The 19,084-nt window shown below is 37.2% G+C and overlaps 3 protein-coding genes across 11 annotated transcripts in view; 1 reads left to right on the top strand and 2 right to left on the bottom strand.

Moving 5' to 3' along the window:
• Nucleotides 1-774, bottom strand: part of LOC139962644 (uncharacterized) — a 4,787-nt gene extending 4,013 nt beyond the window's left edge. The window contains exon 1 of the mRNA XM_071962802.1: nt 377-774. The gene's annotated coding sequence lies outside the window, so the exon portion shown is untranslated. The remainder of the gene's footprint in view (nt 1-376) is intronic.
• LOC139962641 (neurotrypsin-like) overlaps nt 1-8,046 on the top strand; it is a 20,963-nt gene extending 12,917 nt beyond the window's left edge. Inside the window, exons 4-8 of the mRNA XM_071962795.1 lie at nt 1,563-1,736; nt 2,001-2,303; nt 3,466-3,798; nt 4,118-4,435; nt 6,231-8,046. Coding sequence (XP_071818896.1) covers nt 1,563-1,736; nt 2,001-2,303; nt 3,466-3,798; nt 4,118-4,435; nt 6,231-6,481 — 1,379 coding nt within the window. The 3' untranslated portion in view covers nt 6,482-8,046. The remainder of the gene's footprint in view (nt 1-1,562; nt 1,737-2,000; nt 2,304-3,465; nt 3,799-4,117; nt 4,436-6,230) is intronic.
• Nucleotides 7,177-19,084, bottom strand: LOC139962642 (rab-like protein 3). 9 transcript variants are annotated; one of them, XR_011791288.1, is made up of 10 exons: nt 18,921-19,084; nt 18,594-18,685; nt 18,042-18,159; nt 17,113-17,224; nt 16,809-16,953; nt 16,162-16,233; nt 13,403-13,486; nt 11,919-11,954; nt 10,405-10,443; nt 7,177-8,508 (listed from the first exon to the last, which is right to left on the bottom strand). XR_011791288.1 is itself a non-coding variant. In XM_071962797.1 (9 exons), exons 1-8 carry the CDS (start codon nt 18,970-18,972, stop codon nt 10,378-10,380), a joined length of 741 nt encoding a protein of 246 aa, XP_071818898.1. In that variant the 5' UTR covers nt 18,973-19,084; the 3' UTR covers nt 7,177-8,508; nt 10,360-10,377. The 9 variants fall into 9 exon arrangements, 6 of the variants coding, with proteins under 6 accessions (XP_071818898.1, XP_071818897.1, XP_071818900.1 ...); XR_011791289.1 differs by having other exon boundaries at nt 8,490-8,508; nt 10,360-10,443; XM_071962797.1 differs by lacking the exon at nt 11,919-11,954 and having other exon boundaries at nt 10,360-10,443.

Here is a 19,084-nt window from a genome sequence, read left to right as displayed (position 1 = left end):
CTAGCTCTCTAAGCTTTAGTAATCTGTTGTTATCTTTTATGATAGGCAGGGCGATTAAAGGTGGAAATTTATAATAATTGTCACAAAAATTTGTTTGGGTAAATTTGTTTGGGTAAACAATTGGGTAAACAAAACGAAAAGAAATAGGCCCTAATAACTTTGCTCAAGCATACAACTGATTATAATGTTGCACAAGCAATTGCTTGACTTTTGCGAATGAGTTTTTACAACTAACCAAACGTGGTAAAAGAATATCATGATTTGTTCACCAAAAAGGTCCTAGAGGCCTGGTTATAGTTTAACTGTGGAATGGCCGTTCGCCATTTAACAAGCAAAGGCATATTGTGTATCCTATACTGTAAGTTACAGACATTACCTTATAGATGTCACTAGTCAGTGTGAGCTGCTTCGATTTGGGCGAGTTGAGTAGCCCTAGATAGCAACACTTTCCTTCAATTTCGGTACGCAAGAGTTCCATTTTCAGCCAGTCTGAAAGACTGACTTTGTCTCCGTAAGATTCTTCTCTGTTTTATTCTTGTAAACCCACTTGGATAGCTCTCATCTCTTAGAATATCCGCAATTTGTCTCACGTTTTCTGCTAGCTTTTCCGTTTTTAGTTGTCGCACGACTTTACTGCTAAATATACGGAAGCCGAAATGCGACAATTTGCTAATAATACGGATACTGCCAGAGTCCATTACTAATTAAATTTTTGCTACTCGAACGTACATGCTACGGCGGACATTGTGTTCAGGGGACACAATTTACAACAAAATATATGACCGTCGAATAATGTCCCCCTCCGTGTAACCATAGCATATTCTGTCTGGGGAGACAGTCTGTACCAACTGGCCTTGTACAATAGGTCCGGGGAGACCAAACGTACTGGTAAATCCAGTATAAACTGTCCTGTGGGACCGGGACAGTTTATACTGAATATGGAATATTTGCGACAGTTTGTACTGCTACACCGGCCGTTTGCATAACCACAAATTTTGAAACATTTCACCACCCCTTTGTCTTTACAATACTTACTAGTTCCATGTTTCGTGTACAACATAGTAAAAACTGTCCAGTGTTGAATGATTCACGAAATATAACATGAAAGCTTATATTAAGGTATTTTGCTAATAACATTTTAGGGTAAGGAATGGTGGAAATGAAATCCGAAGCATGAACTCTCTATTGCCAAATATACGTATACTAAAGAAAACACTCATGAGAAATTATGAATACTAATTTTGTTTGGGTTAATTAAGCGAAAGATTCTTAAATATTGTCACATTGATTTGTGTGGTGATAAGACTCAGACATTGTGATTCAATAATTGTGGCGTCATCGAGTTAGAGTTGGACCCAGCGCGGGCCCATTACGATTGACATCTACCAAATATGATGGATGGGGATGGGAGAGGAGGGGGTCAATTGTAGGGGTACTGCACATTCAAGAATTTATAGTTTAAGATAACGTAGGAGTTAAACAAAATTCAATGAAGGTTAATCAACTGTCTGATGAACCATTCACGGGCCTTCATTTGTTTTTCCATTGATCGATTCTACCAGCTCCATGCGTCCTACCGGATCTGCAAGACGGTGTAAAAAGTTCTCCAGAGGACAAGTTTGTCTGGGATGGAGAGGATGTTACGTTTTCATGTACCAACGGACTTTTACTTGGACCGGAGAAATCGCGATGTCGCGATGGAGAATTTAAACCGGCTTTAACCCAACGATGTGATTGTAAGTTAGGGCTAAAATCCATAATTACAGCGGACCATAATATGTTATTTTGAGTGTTACTGAATTACATATTTAAAGTTGATTGGTCATGCACCCCCACCCCGCCTCCCTCCCCCAACAAAAAAACATACAACAACCACCACCCTTACCCCACCTTCAAGTAGGAAAATCGGTGGCTTATTATGTATCCTTTGGATAAAATGCATTATTAATATGAAACCAACGTACATTTATACATATATTGTTCTTTTCTTGGTTCTTCAGTTGACCAAGGTAGAGTACGTTTGTATCACGGAAGGGTCATGGTAAGGTACAACGGGTTAGAAGGTTCTGTTTGTTTTACGGAAGAGTGGAATATCCATAACGCAAACGTAGTTTGCAGACAATTAGGATATCGTCCGTACGCCGTCTCAGTAAAGAGGATTCCCTTCTTAGATGCCGGCAATGACCTAATCCATTTCGATAGCGTCTTGTGTGAGGGCTACGAGAAGCAATTAATCGATTGCGGAATATCATTCTCCTCCTGTCATACGCAGTCTTACGCTGGAGTGGTCTGCTTAGAAGCTGGTAAGACAATCTGTACACGTACAGGGGGCGGGGGAGCGGTTCGGGTGGGGGGGGGGGTTAGATGCGTCTTTTTTTATTCTTGTCTATATTCCAAGTTTTGTGATTTGGGGGTATGGTTGGGTGATTAACTAGGGGATGGGAAGGTGTCAGGGGACACAATTGTTGACTTAGGGGACAGACGGGAGTTTACGGGGAGGGTCTTGCAGGGAGGACTAGGGTCAATTACGTATTTGATAATTCTTTAAATTGTATATTGTTATATTATGTAACGTAAGTACAGTTACATGGTTTATTTGTGTGTGCAACCTTTGTTTGTTGCATACATTGTTCATTATTTATTTTATTTTATTATTGTCTTTGTACGGGTGGTCTGCTTCGTAAGAGCCTCGGCTTTCTCAGACCTCCTCCACTTGTCACATACATTTTCTTCTATTATTGTGTAATATATTTTGAATGTGGAAACAAATAAATGAAAAAATGAAATAGTGAAACTACTATCTATATAGCCCTGCTCTCCCGCAAACTCAGCCCTCGACACGTGCATCACTCTCAATAAATCAGTATGCGCAATAACATTATATGGAAATATTGAAACACCTTAAAGGTGTAAATATGACTGCGAGCAGATGAGGAGGGGAGGGTGGGGGGGGGGGATAGGTAGCCTGACAAGTTATTGGCAATTAAATTGCCGTATATGCAAAGTATTCGGTTGCATTATATACTCTGAGTATAATGTTAAATATTATATCACATTATCAAATGAATCTTGTGATTTATAGGTGCAACGTAGTAAGAACATATTTTGTTCTTTTGATGTATATTGCTCCATTATGCGCTATAAAACTATGCCTGCTTTATGTTTAATGAATTCATTTGCACGTTTTCAGTCAGATCCGCAATGAATTCTGACACGTGACATTTTTATAAAAGGGTCGATACGACATGGAATGTTGACGAGTAGATCGAGGCTCGGGTGAAATAATTTTCAGGGATAAAGCGATGATGGACCTATTTTATCTGCCTATGCAAATCGAAATTCACCAATTTCTCTATCATGATATAGGTCTATATGCCTGATTGGATTTGATATTTATTATTGTTCTGTTATTTCAATTAAATTGTTTTCTATTATTGATTTGTTGTTGTTGTCGTTTTCTCTAAGACGAGACAGCCAACGAATGGTCCGTTCGTTTGATCAACTCAAAGGTGTCTGACAGTGAACCTTCTTCAGGACGAATCGAGATATATAACAACGGACAATGGGGCGCAGTATGTATAAACGGCTGGACACGCCAGTCTGGTCATGTGGTCTGTCGGCAGTTGGGTTACGCAGGAGCAGTAAATATAAGCAAAGATATGACAAATAATGAAAAGGCGATTTATCATAGAGTCGAGTGCACGGGAGATGAGAAATCTATCAAAGACTGCCCTCGCACGGTTGCTAAGGAGACATGTCTGTCTGGTGCCATAGGGACCGTGGTTTGTGAAAATCCAGGTAAGAAATGATCACTTAAAACTAAATGATCTATAAATGATGGTTGTTGTAAGAACAAAGTGGTTCATGATGCAAATTTTCGTCCTATAACACGTACGTTGTATAATTCTATTAGAAGTGAACCATAACTTGAAAAATTGTCGATTTCCTGACATTTTGAGAGCACATTCAAATAAACACAAACTGAGACTATATATCTGATTTGGCGAAGGAGTTGAAAGACCCCAATAACTTCTTGTTCTGATGATTCAGTATTTTGTTACTTTTTCTCCTTTCTTCTTATTCTTTTTTATTTTGTTCCTTTAAAAAAAAAAAACAGAAAAGTTTGCCCTCCGACTCATGAACGGTACATCTCCAAAAGTTGGTCGTTTAGAAATTTTCGACGGCGTTCATTGGCGGGCAGTGTCTGATACCTTCGAACATGGTTATATCACACCGAAGCTGATTTGTGATAAGTTAGTTGGGGAAGGGAGTTATAGAAACTATGATACGGACAGTGAATTTGGCAATGGATTAGTGGTGCCAAAATACTCTTATGCTTGTCCGAAAGACGCTGATTCCCTCGACGAATGTCTAGTTGTGGATGCCAGTGGCCATGTTACAGACGACCGACCAATCAGCTTGTATTGTGACAAATGTAAGTGTTATAATCAGCATAGTCTAATGACAGGGGATACTTTTGGCAACTATGGCGCGATATATGGTGGTTTTTTAAATACTGACATTGTTAGTTGAATATCACATCATTATATTTATAAATATCTCATGGGTAAGAAAGGCTAAGTATGCAGAGAAAATATAGAATACGTTACAATAAAGTAAATGACGCCAGGGGCGTAGCGAGCGGGGGGGGGTGTGGGGGGGGTGTCACACCCCCCCAATAATTTGGTCGCTGTCGGCAAATTTTTGGGTCTGTCGGCAAAAGGAGAAAAGGTGAAGAGAGCGGAAGGGGAAGAAAGAAGGAAAGCTGAATAGAAAAAGGAGAACGGGAGCTTCTTCCGTGCCAAATTTGACTTAAAATATGCACCAGATTGCATCTAAGGACGTTCAAACTAATTTTTCCAAAGGGGAGGGGTAGACCCCCTCCCCTTAGACCCCTCCCCCATTTCAGTCACCACTTCCAGATCCGTCGGCAAATCAAATTTGACTTAAAATATACATCAGATTGCATCTAAGGACGTTTCAAAACTAAAAATTAGACCCCTCCCCCATTTCAGTCACCACTTCCAGATCCGTCGGCAAATCAAATTCTCCACACCCCCCAACAAAAACCCCTTCGCTACGCCCCTGAATGACGCAAAAACTAGTGCATAATAACTGGAATGTGGGCATGTTCTGACCAGGATCCTTTCATATTCAATGTAGTCCTAAACAAATGAACAATTATATTCTAAGACGAAATGCTTCATGTGGAGGTCTACTAAATTAGCCATAAAACAGGAAAGTAATTTCAACTGATGCTGTCCCCATTCAATTCAAATTGGGCATCAGATGCTATAGGAGCATGGATTATTGTTGTCGGTATAGGCGAGGGGTGAGCTAGATGGGGGAGTAGGGGGGGGGAGAGGAGTAAGGGTGCTTTGAGGAGAAACGTAATTCGAATATCTATTCAGCTAATTCTTATTGACAAGCACACATTTAACTACGCGCCTGGATTCACTTTATCATAATTACAATGACTACCTTGAGTGTCTCATGGGACTGTGGCCTCCAAAGTTAAATTCTGTCCTGACGATAGTCGTAATGAACAGGGCCGTATCTAAAGCGGTGTGTGGCTTTCACCCCCCCCCCCTCCATTCAGCCATGTTCTGCACCAGTCTAAGGGATCATCAGCCTTCAGCGGACCCCTGTCCACTGGAATCCTCCCCCCCCCCCCCATCTCGTTAATCAACACTTCTTGTCGGTATTTTCCTCTGTTTAGTCGGAAAAACATGGCACTAACCCCTCCCCTCTCCCATGTATAGTACTCTGGCAACGCCCCTGGTCATGACTATAGAAGGTACGGATCAAGGATTTTAAAAAGGAGAGGTTTTAAACTGTGGTGATTGAAGCCGGTGTGGAGTGAAAAAGATAATAAACGAAAAGAAAAATAAACGTAAAATGAGGCATTCTGAGGCATGTTTCGGCTATAAAGAAGGTCTATAATTAGGTCAAGAAAGGTTGGGCTAACATGATAACTACTGTTCTTTTATGTGTGTTTGGGAGGGGGCTGAAAAGTTGAGGATGGGGTTTTGGTTGGTGAAATGTTGAGGGGTAGGGTTGTGTTAGGGTGAACAGGTTGAGCGATAGGGGTTGGATACATGCCTGACTAGTGGCGTGTGTTATTATTACTTTTAAGGATGCGCTACAAAACTAATCATGTTTGAAAGCCAGTTTTATATTCATTTTTTATCATTATCATGAAGCAACGATTATTCATTTTTCTTTCACAGTCGATGAGTCAACCTCGATGAATCCACAACTAATTTTCTTGCTTACATTTATCGTTGCTGTCGTTATTGTTGTCATTGCGTTTCTGATACGAATAAAGTATCACAACAAACGGGTCCTGCATCGTAAAAGATCGATAATATCGGAACGGTACGACCATCTGCCCACTGAGAGCAAGGAGTTGAAAAAGCCGATAACCTACAAAGAATTAAAGAGAACCGACACAGAAGGTAGCGATACAGTCTTCAACTAATGAACGGACAAATAAACAAACACCCGACGCACTTTACAGCAATATTTACTGTGTTGGAATTATCCTACATCACGATGACCCCATAGCAACCAAGAGAACCAACGTTTTTCCGATGCAAGGGGAATGTCATTTGAGTAATTTTATGAAAAAGCAAATGGCTCAGGATGAACCGACATAAGCCAACATTCAGGCCCTTAGCCAGATCGGGTACAGGGGGCGTCCCATACCCCCTCCCCTTGAAAACTACTGAGCCCCCATCGGTGCCACGATCATGTGTAAAAGAAAGTTCATAAAGGCTTACAGAACACGAGTATTGTGTCCCTCCATAAAATGTTGGTATCCCTCAATAATTTGGTGGAGCCGGCTCGTTCTCAGAATTCCTAGCTACGTGTCTGGCAACATTTATTACTGCTTTATGAATATTATAATGTAATATATTTCGTTATAGTTTTGACAAGAGTAGGAATCCTCGCCTGAATTGTTAGTCCCCTTTCAGACTTCCTGGTTACGGGCCTGTCATCATTCAACACTACTTCTTGAGGTAGTCATATGTCATCCTTCCTTGCTTAATTCTTGGACCCAAATTCATTTGTGATCAAAAACCACCCAGATTTGGTTAAGTTTGTTATCACAGCATGACAAGGTTTAAACGATATAATTTCATATCACTCATTATTTCATCAATTAAATGAGTATTTTTCTTTCTTTTTTTTTCCATTTTAAAATGCACAATAAACAGTTCTCCAAACTATTGCCAGCCGTTATAGAGAACATTTCTATATGAACATATTCAGAAATTTGCATGAACATTTTATGCACATTTGTATCGCCTCCGACTTTAAAACATAGTTTAATTACTAACAGTTTTGTAACAACAAAAAACACATCTGGTGACGCTCATGCAGTGCACTGTTCCCACAGACACAAGAGTATTCAATAAACAGTTTTTATCCTGGTGAAGAAAATTATTTTGCATGAATTGGCAGTTAATGTGGTTCTCGTATTAGGTTTACTGCTTTGCTCGAGAGTGGGCGAAGTTGGTCTAGGGGTTGGCGGTTGCAGAGGGCCGGAAATGGAATAGGAGCAAGGTGCATTGATGGGTGGATCTAGGGCCAAGGAAGGCAGATGGGGGTTGAGGGGGTCAAGATTTCTGATTATCTTTATCACGTGCCATATATTTTAAGAATGCTTATTTTTCCCATTTACACACATTTTTAACAATGTATTGAAATATTTTTGTTTTTCTTCTTCTAAGCAAATTGGTACATTCAAGGGTCTCTATTTCATCCCAGAGTATCAAATGGTAATTAAACCGTGCATACTTTAATCAAGATTATGACACTACCATATGAGTCCTTCATAATTGTTATATATGACCTAAGTAACTGTTGTCAGAAAATGAAGGCAGACAAACAGACAATGATGATTTTTGTTTTAATTTATAAATTTATTATTTCTCATATTAGATTATTACAATCATATGCCATCAGTTTGCAGTCATCTGCTCTTTAAACTGTTCAACTGTTACAAGCAAAATTGCAACAAAGAATTCCTCTTCTCTGTGACCTGTTTCCGCCACCATCTCAGTTCATTCAGTCTCTTCTTCTGTTCATTACGAAAGAGAATCTTACGATTGCAAACATTTACTTTTATTTTCAACTCAAAGTGGTCTCTAAAGAGAAGAATTCTAACTCTCAAATGAGACCAGGTTTCGAAGAGATTGTCTCAGAAATCTCCATGGTAACCACAACTTTTCCATGGACCACAGTTCTGCAGTTTGGTGTGTCCCTCAATTGCATAAGAACTACATGTTACAGATACAGTGCCAGGCTCCTACACATCAGTAGTCTGATCTGAGTAACCCGAGTTGTAAGTCTTCCTACACCTTAATGCACACCCCGAATGGAATACGGTCTCTCCTCTCTCTTGATGTATCAACCGATCAGTGACCTTTGACCTCAGTCCGTGTGATCACTCTTCGGCTGTTGTAAGCTGATTCGTCTTCTTTCAGATTTTGGACTGGGAATCTATCGAGAGTAAAAGACGATAAGATTAGGCACTGAGATGTGACACTTACCGTGAGTAAGGTAAGCATCTAGTGAAACACAAAGATGAGCCTTGGCCCTTGGGTAAAAAAAAAATCACGGAACTTTGCAAAAATTACGGTATAGGCTCCAGTTTGCGTATGTTACAGTGTGTTAGGATAATAGTATTTGTCCCCGAGGTTGAAAAGAAATCACGGATATTCCGCAAATTCGCGGAAAAAGCTTATGCCTGGAAACATGTGAAAGTCAGTCTGCTGTGTAAAATATAGAGAAATTTGATATTTAATTTACAAGAGTAGTCTGAGAAATCAGCAAATATTCCACGAGATGGCAGAGAGGGAGACGACTTATCTCCCATGGCGACCAGCAGACCAACTTTCCGTTCGATGATAGACAAGCAATTTCAGTCGAAATCAACTTCAGAAAATGATTTAATATTTGATGTATATCACAAGATTTCAGTCCCTAGGAGAAGGCCACAGTTTACTAGCACAATGGTAAAATGTGTAAAACCTCCGTTTAACCATTCTTTATGCAACGAAGCTCACAGTCAAGAATATATGTAATCAAAACCAATATGACATGAATACAAAAATTAGCCATCCTTAAACTTAATCTGTTTTTAAATTTTAAAGGCAAGTTATCCCGATTGACCAAACATCCACCCGCTCTTATCCGGATCGATACACAACGATTAAAAGGCTTCTAATATTGGAACACAGAAAGACACCATGCATATTTAAATAATTGGCAAGGATAACAAAGGGTAGAACATATAACTGTAGCACAATAAATAAACAAAGGATATATGCAAATCAAAAGCATAACAATACTAACATTGCAGAAGCAGCTGCACATTCAACAGAATCAAACTTGTGCAAGGACATGCAAAGCATTTTTTTGTTTGTACTATCAACCATGCGAAATAAACATAGCATTTTCAAATGCAATACTGAATACAGGCAAACGTACAGTCTATCACAGTGTGGGAAATTTTATCAGAAATTATGAGCAGTTCAAAAAAATACGAATTATTGCAAACGCACCAATAATAGTTACATTTTCTACAAAACTACCACCGTCCAAATAAATGAAAAAGCTCGCAAATGTGTTTTCAAAATGAATTTTAAAGTCAGTCTATACTCTACATGACACAGACACCCCTCATAATTCACAGGGGTGGGCATGGGGGGGGGGAGGGTTGGTATTTTGCTCACAGTATAAAAATTGTTAGCTTGAACGATACAGTTTGCTACTGAGATGCCAACAAACTGTTCTTTCATCCCATTTTCTGATGGAAACTTCATTGTGTTTTCACTTGTCTGACAAAACTGCACAAGTGTGACCAAGCATTTACATCCATCCGTAACATATCAAGTAAGTGAAGCACTCATCCCCTATAAAATGGGATAGTTTTAAATCACTGGTTAAGAAGATACACTTTACTTGAACTTGTCATTAAAAGTTTTTTTTCAAATATTTTGTTTGTCTTTTCAATATGAAATAATTCCAAATATTTAAGTCCCTATTGTCTATCATTGTATCATAGCCTTTCCGTATCCTGGGTTTAACCACAGATTAGGAATGACAAATTTGAAATGAGAAAGCACAGAAGTATAATATACATAACTTCTGTAGAAATTATGATGAATAGAATTCAAAATTCAAAAATTGCTGTTAAAGCAGTCTGCCTAAACTGATCCCTGGCAAGAAAGGTTCGTGCACAGGGAGGACTTGATTTACTTTTGATTTCTCTGGACGATATTTTTTTCCTTTAGGGTGTGTCATGTTGAGTTTTCTGCATACTACTTAAAAATAAGCAGACTGACTTACACAATAACGTAAAGCTACTCAGGTGGGAAACTGAGAAACACACACCTGACTTGAACCCTGCGAGTGAAACCGCCTCTCAATAACCTGAGAGAAGAGAGGATGCAAAGATGAGGAGGAAAAGAGAGAGAGAGAGAGATAAAAAGATATTACAAAGTTTGAAATCCAACGTGATGTCCTTGAAGAAAAGGAAGAAGATAATCTGTTAATTTATGTTTACGTTCAGAAGCAGGTTTCTAAGTAACGTCTCGCATAATCTGCAGACAAACTTTTTGCCTGTCTTCGTGTGCTTCAGTTGACTGAATCTTTTAAGCCTGACGACCAATATTTTACCTTACAGGGGTCGTGATTTGGTTAACAAGAATTACTGTCACAGTTATAAAGCATCCAATATGACTTTATTTTGGAAACCTTTCTGGATGAATTTTGCGGTAAAGCTTAAGTCATGTTAAATGTTTGTGAATACTTTGATGCTGTTATTCTATAACTGCCTCATATGAATCATAATCATACACATACAATAACGCTCAGTATTAATAATCACTGTTAATTTACTGTCCAGCCCCCCCCCCCTTCCATCATCATCCCTTCCCCTTTATTCGCCTCAAATTCTGCAGTTTGGTTTAATGCTACCTTTTGTCCCCTACTACCTCCCTCAGCCCACCACACCCCCACCCCCCCCACCACCTTCCAAGTGATTCACTTTCAATTTACAATCTTAACTGATAAGATCCACATTTATTGTAAAAAAAAGAAAAATTGAAAAAGGATACAATAAGCTTGTTCTCCAGTATTAAATGTGATACAAAATGATAAACTTCCACAAATTATTTCTCTACAAACAGTTGGTACAAAACAATTCTTCTTTTTTATCTTACTTCCTGACGTTCATATCAATAACAACAATTCTTCACACTGTTATGATGTTGACTTTTCTTTGGAACACTTTGTCTTTCATTCAGAAACACTGGTAAACAGATATTTCATGTATAAAAAATTAGCATCCCTAACAAATCTGTTTAAATTTGTTTCAAAACAATGAAAACATGCACAAATATATTTCTGAAATATGATAAAGCCAATCCACGCACATTTCAAACATCACAACAATCACAAAACTGCATGTCTCAATCGAAGTCACAGAAATAAGTTACGAAATAATAGTAAGTCATAAATATGATGATGAATTGAAATGCTTTTATATTTTATATTATTTGATAACATTATCTGCATTACATGTCACGTTTGAAAAATGAGTGTAGCAGATATAAAATAGATAATCATGAATAGATGAAAAATGTAAACTAAATGAAATTGGGTTGCATGCAAAATCAAAAGAGCATTCTCTATAAACAGAAAATTAAAAAAAACCTGCAAAATAAAATCAATGCAGCTGGCCTTCATAAATATAGAAAGCAGCATTAAGAGTAATAAGAGCTTGCTTGACAGGACAAAAACAAGGCCGGAAAAAAAAATGTTATGTTAATGGCCTGTTTAATACAAATTTTAACCTAGAATAAAAGTTTATATTCACGCTGTAAAATTTGATTATGAAGATTTACCCATGTTCTGAGTCATATTCTTGTGTCATCATAAAGCTGAAATACGATTGGACAGTATCTGAAATGCTGATTCATAAATTTTGATGAAGTCCCAACCCTACGAGGACATCATTCAATCACAAGTACTTAATTGGTACTATCGGTAGGACCTAAATATTTAATCTACCATCTTCAAAATTCAATATTAAAACTATCTGAAATACTTATTTTACTTAGTAAATAAAGAACACCTTGTGATTGTATATGAAGCTTCATTTGCCATTTTCCAGCTAAAAAGCCTTTTTTTTTAATTGCTTATTTGCCATGTGTTTCATTTCCATTTATCCTAAGATTACTAGATTATTAAACTATAACACAACCATGTTAATTGTCACATCTTCTCCCAGCTAACCTATAAAGATGGACACACTCTGAATAATGTTTTAAGTTTAGTGGTTTCTGGCCCTTAACAAATACATGGCCAGATACAATTTTTCCCCCTCCCCAAAAATTTACATGAGTCAGAGTGAAGTTTTCTCTTTTGGGAATATTATGTGACTTGAGTCAAACCAGTGATACGGCAAGATATTCCTATTTCTAATAACCAATCAGCTGATCCATCACAACATACATGCATATTCATTATTTTCCCCTCATATTATATCTTTGTCTTCTTCTGTTGGAATTTTGATAGCAGTTCTTGCTCACTCAAAACAAATGCAACAATACACAAACCACAATTTATACTGATGCATCAGGCAAATGACAAACTTGCAGATAAAACATGTCTATTCGGCGCATTTCGTGCTGCACAGATGCATAAATCTTTTTATAATCGGTTGGTAAAAGGATCACAATAACATTCTGTCAATCAAGGTAGCACACTCTGGCAAAACTACAGTGCTGCTGAGAAATTAATCACAGGGAAATCTTCAAATTTATGAAAATATTTAGAGCTTTACCTATAGACAAACATCCATTTTATCTAATCAGCTAAGGTTCCATTCTCTTACGTGTGAATGTAAGGGACCATATCATGATTATGTGACAGAATCCATTTCATTCCTTGATAGTAATTGGAGCAAGATATTCTTCTTGCTCCTTCTTCAAGCTAATGCATAGCTGTCCACTTTAAGGCAGCTTTTCAGTTTTAATATATATATATATATATATATATATATATATATATATATATATATATATATAAATGGTAGAGCTATATTCCACTTCAGTCAGTAATCATTGGTGTAAAACTCTAGCAATCTTCTGAAGGAACACTATTGCTTATTACAATGAGAGGGTAACAAGGAGGATAATTGTTTCTATTTATTTTACTGAAAACCCAAAGTCAAAATTCAAGAAGTCACAAACTGTAAGCAAATGTAAGAAGAGCTATTCCAGGTTGCAACAAAAACAAACAATCTCTCACCAGATCAAAGCAATAAAATTGTCAATGGAACCAGGGAAGCATGGGAGATGGAGAAGGGAATGTTGGTTCTACTAACCTTACCCTGAGGGTTAATTCGGCGAGGGGAAGCCGTACGTGATGGTTTAGCAAGGTTTGGATGGTGGTGGCATCGACGTATCACCTGAAACCCAAAGGTTACATCCAAAGCAGAGAAAGTAGAAAAGCGTGACAGAAACCACTGGACCTCCAAAGCATAGATATTTTTAAGGCATTCCACCAAAAATTTTAACCGTTTCAAAAAAAAAAAACCTTTTAAATCTACAATCAGCCTGTCTTAAAGCCATTCTGATAAGAGGTGCAAACCTTCAGACAAATTTAAAAATATGCAAATTTTATCACCTTTGCTGAGAAATGACCAAAACAAATTCATTAACTTCTTCCAGCAGTTCACAGTAAGGAATTATTTTTCCTTCTTTAACCTGACCTACTTCATCCAGTAAACCTCTCCATTTAACATGTTGTTCTCTTCTTTTCTCTCTAATTATTATTCTACTTTGGATAAGTCATTGAAAGAGCCGGCCAGTGTCTTTACACTGATAGCACGAAACAACATATAAATGGCTTCTGGAGAACTGCCACAGATACAAAAGAGCATTATAACAGTTTTGATCTAATACTATGTTGAATTTCTGTTGTTTTGTCAAAGAATACAAAGGCTAACTAAGCTGCAGAGAGATCTGCTTTTTCATTTTGTGTGTGCGTGTATCTGTAAATACAAACAACATGTTGAATACAAGGCATGTTATGCCAAAATCTATGCTCTAAAGGTCAGTGGTGAAAGTAAGTAATTGCCACAAAACACCAAAATAGACACTCAAAAGGTTTTCATGAAACCCTGATTTCTTATATCATGCAAGACCCAGCAAATATTAAATAAATTAATCAGTTAGTTAAGCCATTTAGTTTGTTTAGATTCTGCTTGAGAACGGTAGAAAGAAATGACTATGTAATGAGGCATCCTGTGCTCCCATGTTAATACTGTTAATGACTTTTTTTGAATATGGAACATGCAGAGATGATGTTGTTCTAACACAGCGGGGTACCAAACATAAAAGTATTTTAATCCAACATTTCAATTTTTACTTATTCTTATTTCTTCATGTGTCTGAGTAATAGCTTTGACCCAAAACAGAGACCCATTTCTCCCAGCTTGAGACCATATTAAAATGCACCTATCCAGATATTCTGCTTAATGTATGGTGTAGTGAGGCAGAGATTACTTTCTGTGAACCCTTGGTTCAAACAATTTAAAGAACAATCCGCATTACCCAAACCGATGACACATTTACAAACAGTATGACAGCTCAAAGCAAGATGATCACTTCCTTTCATAAGATTTGCAAAATAAGTGCTGGTGCCGATATTTGTGTACCTATGTTTCGTCATGATCTTAAAATAAGATGAACTGTTTATTGATGGTACAAACAAACTAACATCTCAATCTTGTAAAAACGTAGAATAAAAAAAAAAGGAGTAAAAAAGAATAAAAAAGGGTAATGCTTGGCTAAAAAAAAAACTGTATGATAAAATTTACCTGTGCAGTGCTGAATGACCTATTAGCATGCAAAATTTAAAGATTACGATAAAAATAAGAACAGTTAAGAGCAGGCATGAAGCAAAAGGTTAAAAGGGGTTGACGAGTGAGTAGACAGGAACCAGTGAAGGTGTATTAAGCTTGATTAATGATGACATGAATACTAATGAGTGGCTGTGTTGAGGTATGTGAATATTCATAACTTTCGTTTGGTTTACAAGCTTCTTAGCACAGTAAGGCCTAATTCTAACAGAATATTGAAATGAAACTTGCATTATTTCCATGAACAAAGGAATTCACTTCCATCGCATATATCCTTCACAAAGGAGAAGAATTTCCTATGGATATTTCCATGTGATGCTATGGATATTTCCATGTGAGGCTATGGATATTTCCATGTGGTGCTATGGATACTTCCATGTGAGGCTATGGATATTTCCATGTGATGCTATGGATATTTCCATGTGAGGCTGTGGATAATTGGGTTGGATTATGACTATTCCAAACATTTTACAAGCTGATGTTGTTCCTGAACTTGTTGAGGGTGAAAGAATAAATTGTTTGAACTGGCAATAAATGACATTAGACAGATCAAACCGATGACATCAGTTCCAAGTAGTATAGGACTCTACCCCAAATATAAAACTACCAAGAGCAGAGGGAAGGGGGGAAAAACACATTCTCCTAAATGTAAGCAAGCTACAATATCAGCATTTCCCAAAATAACTGACAAATCTCAAGAACTGTAGGTCTTGTGATATGATATTGTATAGATATGTATGGATCATATGAATACAAACAAAGTTTATGGTAGGATTAGATATTGGATATGTATTCGATTGGATGGGTACCATACACAAACGTATTGGACAGGTCTACAAAGGTATAAAAAAAATACAGCAGACAGTACAGAGTGTGACTGCGCTTCAACTTTGAGTTCTCACTGCCATAATTAGAGCATTGCTCTTAACATCATCATTGTCAAAGTTATGAATAACATACTTTGTTATTTGATTGAATTGCTCAGAGATGGTACCAAGGATGACTCTTGTTGTGGGATGTAAGTGCGTGTGAGGATCACATGAATAAATTACAGAGATGTAGTGCATAGATGTAAACATCACAATAGACAAACAAATGCCCACTTAAAGACAATAACCATTACCATGTATTGTCTCTTTGTTGAAACCAGTCCCTTTAATCTCACTCGGGTTGGTTGATATTATCTCCAGTACCCAAGTACTGTATCGTAGTTTTCTTACCTTATCAAAATATCTACTAAGTTTGACAGCATTTGTGGTGCCCGGTGCTAGGTGGGCATCAGTTCTACAATCCTGTAATTAAATTAATAAACAGAAAGAAAGAAATGCATCAGAGAATATAATATTGCTTCGATCGTAACAACAGGTGACTAGGAGGAAGGCAAGGCATGGAAGATATTCACTGAGTATAGCAATTTCAAATCTCCTTTAGAGCTTTTTACAGCTATTCAAATCTTTTACAAACATTTTGTGTGGACAAAATCCACCACTGGATTGGCTTTGTGTGTTCCTAATGTGTAATTATCTTAGCTAGACAAATTAAAGGTATTATGGGTACATTACACTGAGTCAACACTGTCAAATTTTTCATAATTTGTCAAATCTGGGAAAGGGAATGAAAACTGGTAAGGATAGATTTAACATCATGGCCACCTTGGTGTACATTTGGTTCTTCATTAAAGAGGGACTCTACTGTCTGAAGGGAAAACTGGTAACCTTCGTACGAATCAGCCCAGTACAAATAGATTTAGAAACATAGCAAACATCTGAACTTGCTAAAAAAGCCAGAAACAAATAAGAAGAATAATACAATATTGAGACAACACCATCCAGTCAATATTGCAGGAAGAATGATCATTTAATCTCACCAAATTGATTTCATCTGCAAGACATTCTTCAGCGATCTGTGACATTTGAAGAGAAGTTTGGCGATGACTGTCCAGTTGGTCCATCTTTGTACCGATGACTAATAAAGGAGTGTGGTTTCCAGCAAACTGCTCGGCATCGTAATCGCTGTCAAGAATAATAAATCAAAATCAAATTTCACAAAAGTGACAGGTTTTGTTTCAAGTATTGAGGTACGGATCCTACACGTTTAGTATTTGTCAATATGACTTCTGCGAATCCCTATTAAATGGACACAGCATTCAAGAGAGTGCAAATGATACTTACCAAGTTGATGGCTTTCTATCGTTGTATCCATCCCTGTTTAACACTTCTCCCAACCATTTTCTCAGGTTTGTGTGTGACTTTCTGTTTGTTAAATCATGGACTAATATTATACCTGTGGAGGTCAAAAATGAAGGGTTTAGTTTATATCGTAATGTAAATTGAACTTGAATGTTACATCAGCAGTGAAAACCTGTCATCAATTCTTTTCTTTCTTCGTCCATGTTGACTAAATACTAATGTCACTTAGTCTTCATTTAATAATAGTGATGTCACATTTGTCTTTTTCCAATTTACTACACATTTATGAACAGTATATCACTGCTAATTTTATTAGCAGGGTGTGTAATTTCTGTCACACAAATGCATTAGCACATAACATATGATTAGTTTACTGGAATCTTGTTAAAAGAACAGACAACAAAACCTCGAGCAAGTCTGTCAAAACAACCAGAGATCAACAAGCATATGGGAAATACAATATTTTCATAAAAAGATGTTCCTAGGCATTGTTAAATATTATTGTCTTTAAATTGAAATGCTAAAGTAACATTTAGTTAAGATTTGTTAAATGACAAGAAATGCTTCATAGCTAATTTTCTGGACTAATGACCTGAGTGTAGTTGATGGAAAGATGTTAAAGATTATCCTTCTTGGCACTAAATTTGAGCACAGCAAAATTAGCAAGAAGAAACAAAAGTACTTTCCTTGGTGCTGTAATTCGCCAAATTAGTCCCAGTCATTAAGGGTTACTAAATCTTGACAATTGTGTGTCTAACTGTGGATAATTACTTTGATAGGGGCAGTTAAATCTTTGTTGAAATTTGGGCATAGGTGACCATAATCAGACTTTCTTGCATATTTTGGGGCAACACTAATGGCCTTTAGAGCATGTCAACTGAAATGTCACCAGCTGTAAGATCCCTACTCACCATGTACAGGGTTATAATATAGCTGTCGGCTATTAGCATGATTGATGGAGCCTCCAATATCCCACAGTTCCACAAAGTATGACTTCTGTGATGGTGTCCCTTCCTTGTACTCATGTACCTCAACAAAAAACAAGATGATTTCAAGTAATTTCACAGTCTTGTACTGCCAAGGTAGATGACTGGCTTTGTTAGCCAATTTCTGAGAATTTCGAGTGACTACAGTAGTAGTAGGCCTACTCAACATAAGATTACAGTTATTTAGCAAATACATACTCTTAGTCAACATAACAATTATAAATAAATATTAGTGAGAAACTGCTCATTCCATTTCATTCTTAAAGGTTTCACAACCTAGACATGTTTTCATATTCTCTTCGTCCTTTTGTATAAAAAAGTATTGTGAACTAAATTCCAGACAGAGAATTTTCCTTGAGAAGACAATAAATGTGAGGTAAAGAGCAAAGGGCTTAAATCTGTTAATAATTAAGTAAGGATCAGGTCTTATGTAGGTCTAACAAACTTTTTTTAGAAATAAAATTAGGCTATCCTCACCTTCACTTCTACAGAAGCACCTATTGTCCAAGATGCATTGTGCATTGCTCTCCCATGAGCAACAAGATGAACAAATGCCGATTTACCGACACCTATGAATAGAAGAAAAAAGTAACGACTAAAATGTGAAGCTACCATTTATAGGCTGGTCAATGCATCACCATTAAAATTCAGTGTTAAACATAACAGAAGTGTTGCAGGCCTAAGTTATACCATTACCAGGCTCAGGACTAGGCCTAGACCTGCACTCACAAACGTATACGGTAACAGTTACACGAATGTCAAAATCGTCGAAACCTCAGAAACCCCTAATAAAATTTAACTAACCTGAGTCACCAACGACTAGGATTCGCACTTTTTCTAAGTCAGTAGATGACATTTTGTATTATCTCTGTTTAATTGCTAAGCCAGTTAATTGTCTCAAGGATTCTGTGAAAAATATAAACTTCGGTAGGACACTACTTCGGTATCTCGAATCAAATACTAGCTGA

Source organism: Apostichopus japonicus, chromosome 21, assembly GCF_037975245.1.
Source record: "Apostichopus japonicus isolate 1M-3 chromosome 21, ASM3797524v1, whole genome shotgun sequence".
NCBI lineage: Eukaryota > Metazoa > Echinodermata > Holothuroidea > Aspidochirotida > Stichopodidae > Apostichopus > Apostichopus japonicus.
The sequence above is the reverse complement of the archived record's forward strand: the minus strand, read 5'-3'. Positions and strand labels throughout refer to the sequence as shown.

Coding starts and splice junctions, on each gene's coding strand:
- LOC139962642 (XM_071962796.1), bottom strand. CDS start 18,972: ATGTCATCTACTGACTTAGAAAAAGTGCGAATCCTAGTCGTTGGTGAC. Junction 18,686..18,920: donor CCTAGTCGTTGGTGACTCAG/GTTAGTTAAATT, acceptor TTCTATTCATAG/GTGTCGGTAAATCGGCATTT. Junction 8,509..10,404: donor ACTCGCAGGGTTCAAGTCAG/GTGTGTGTTTCT, acceptor TACTCTCGATAG/ATTCCCAGTCCAAAATCTGA.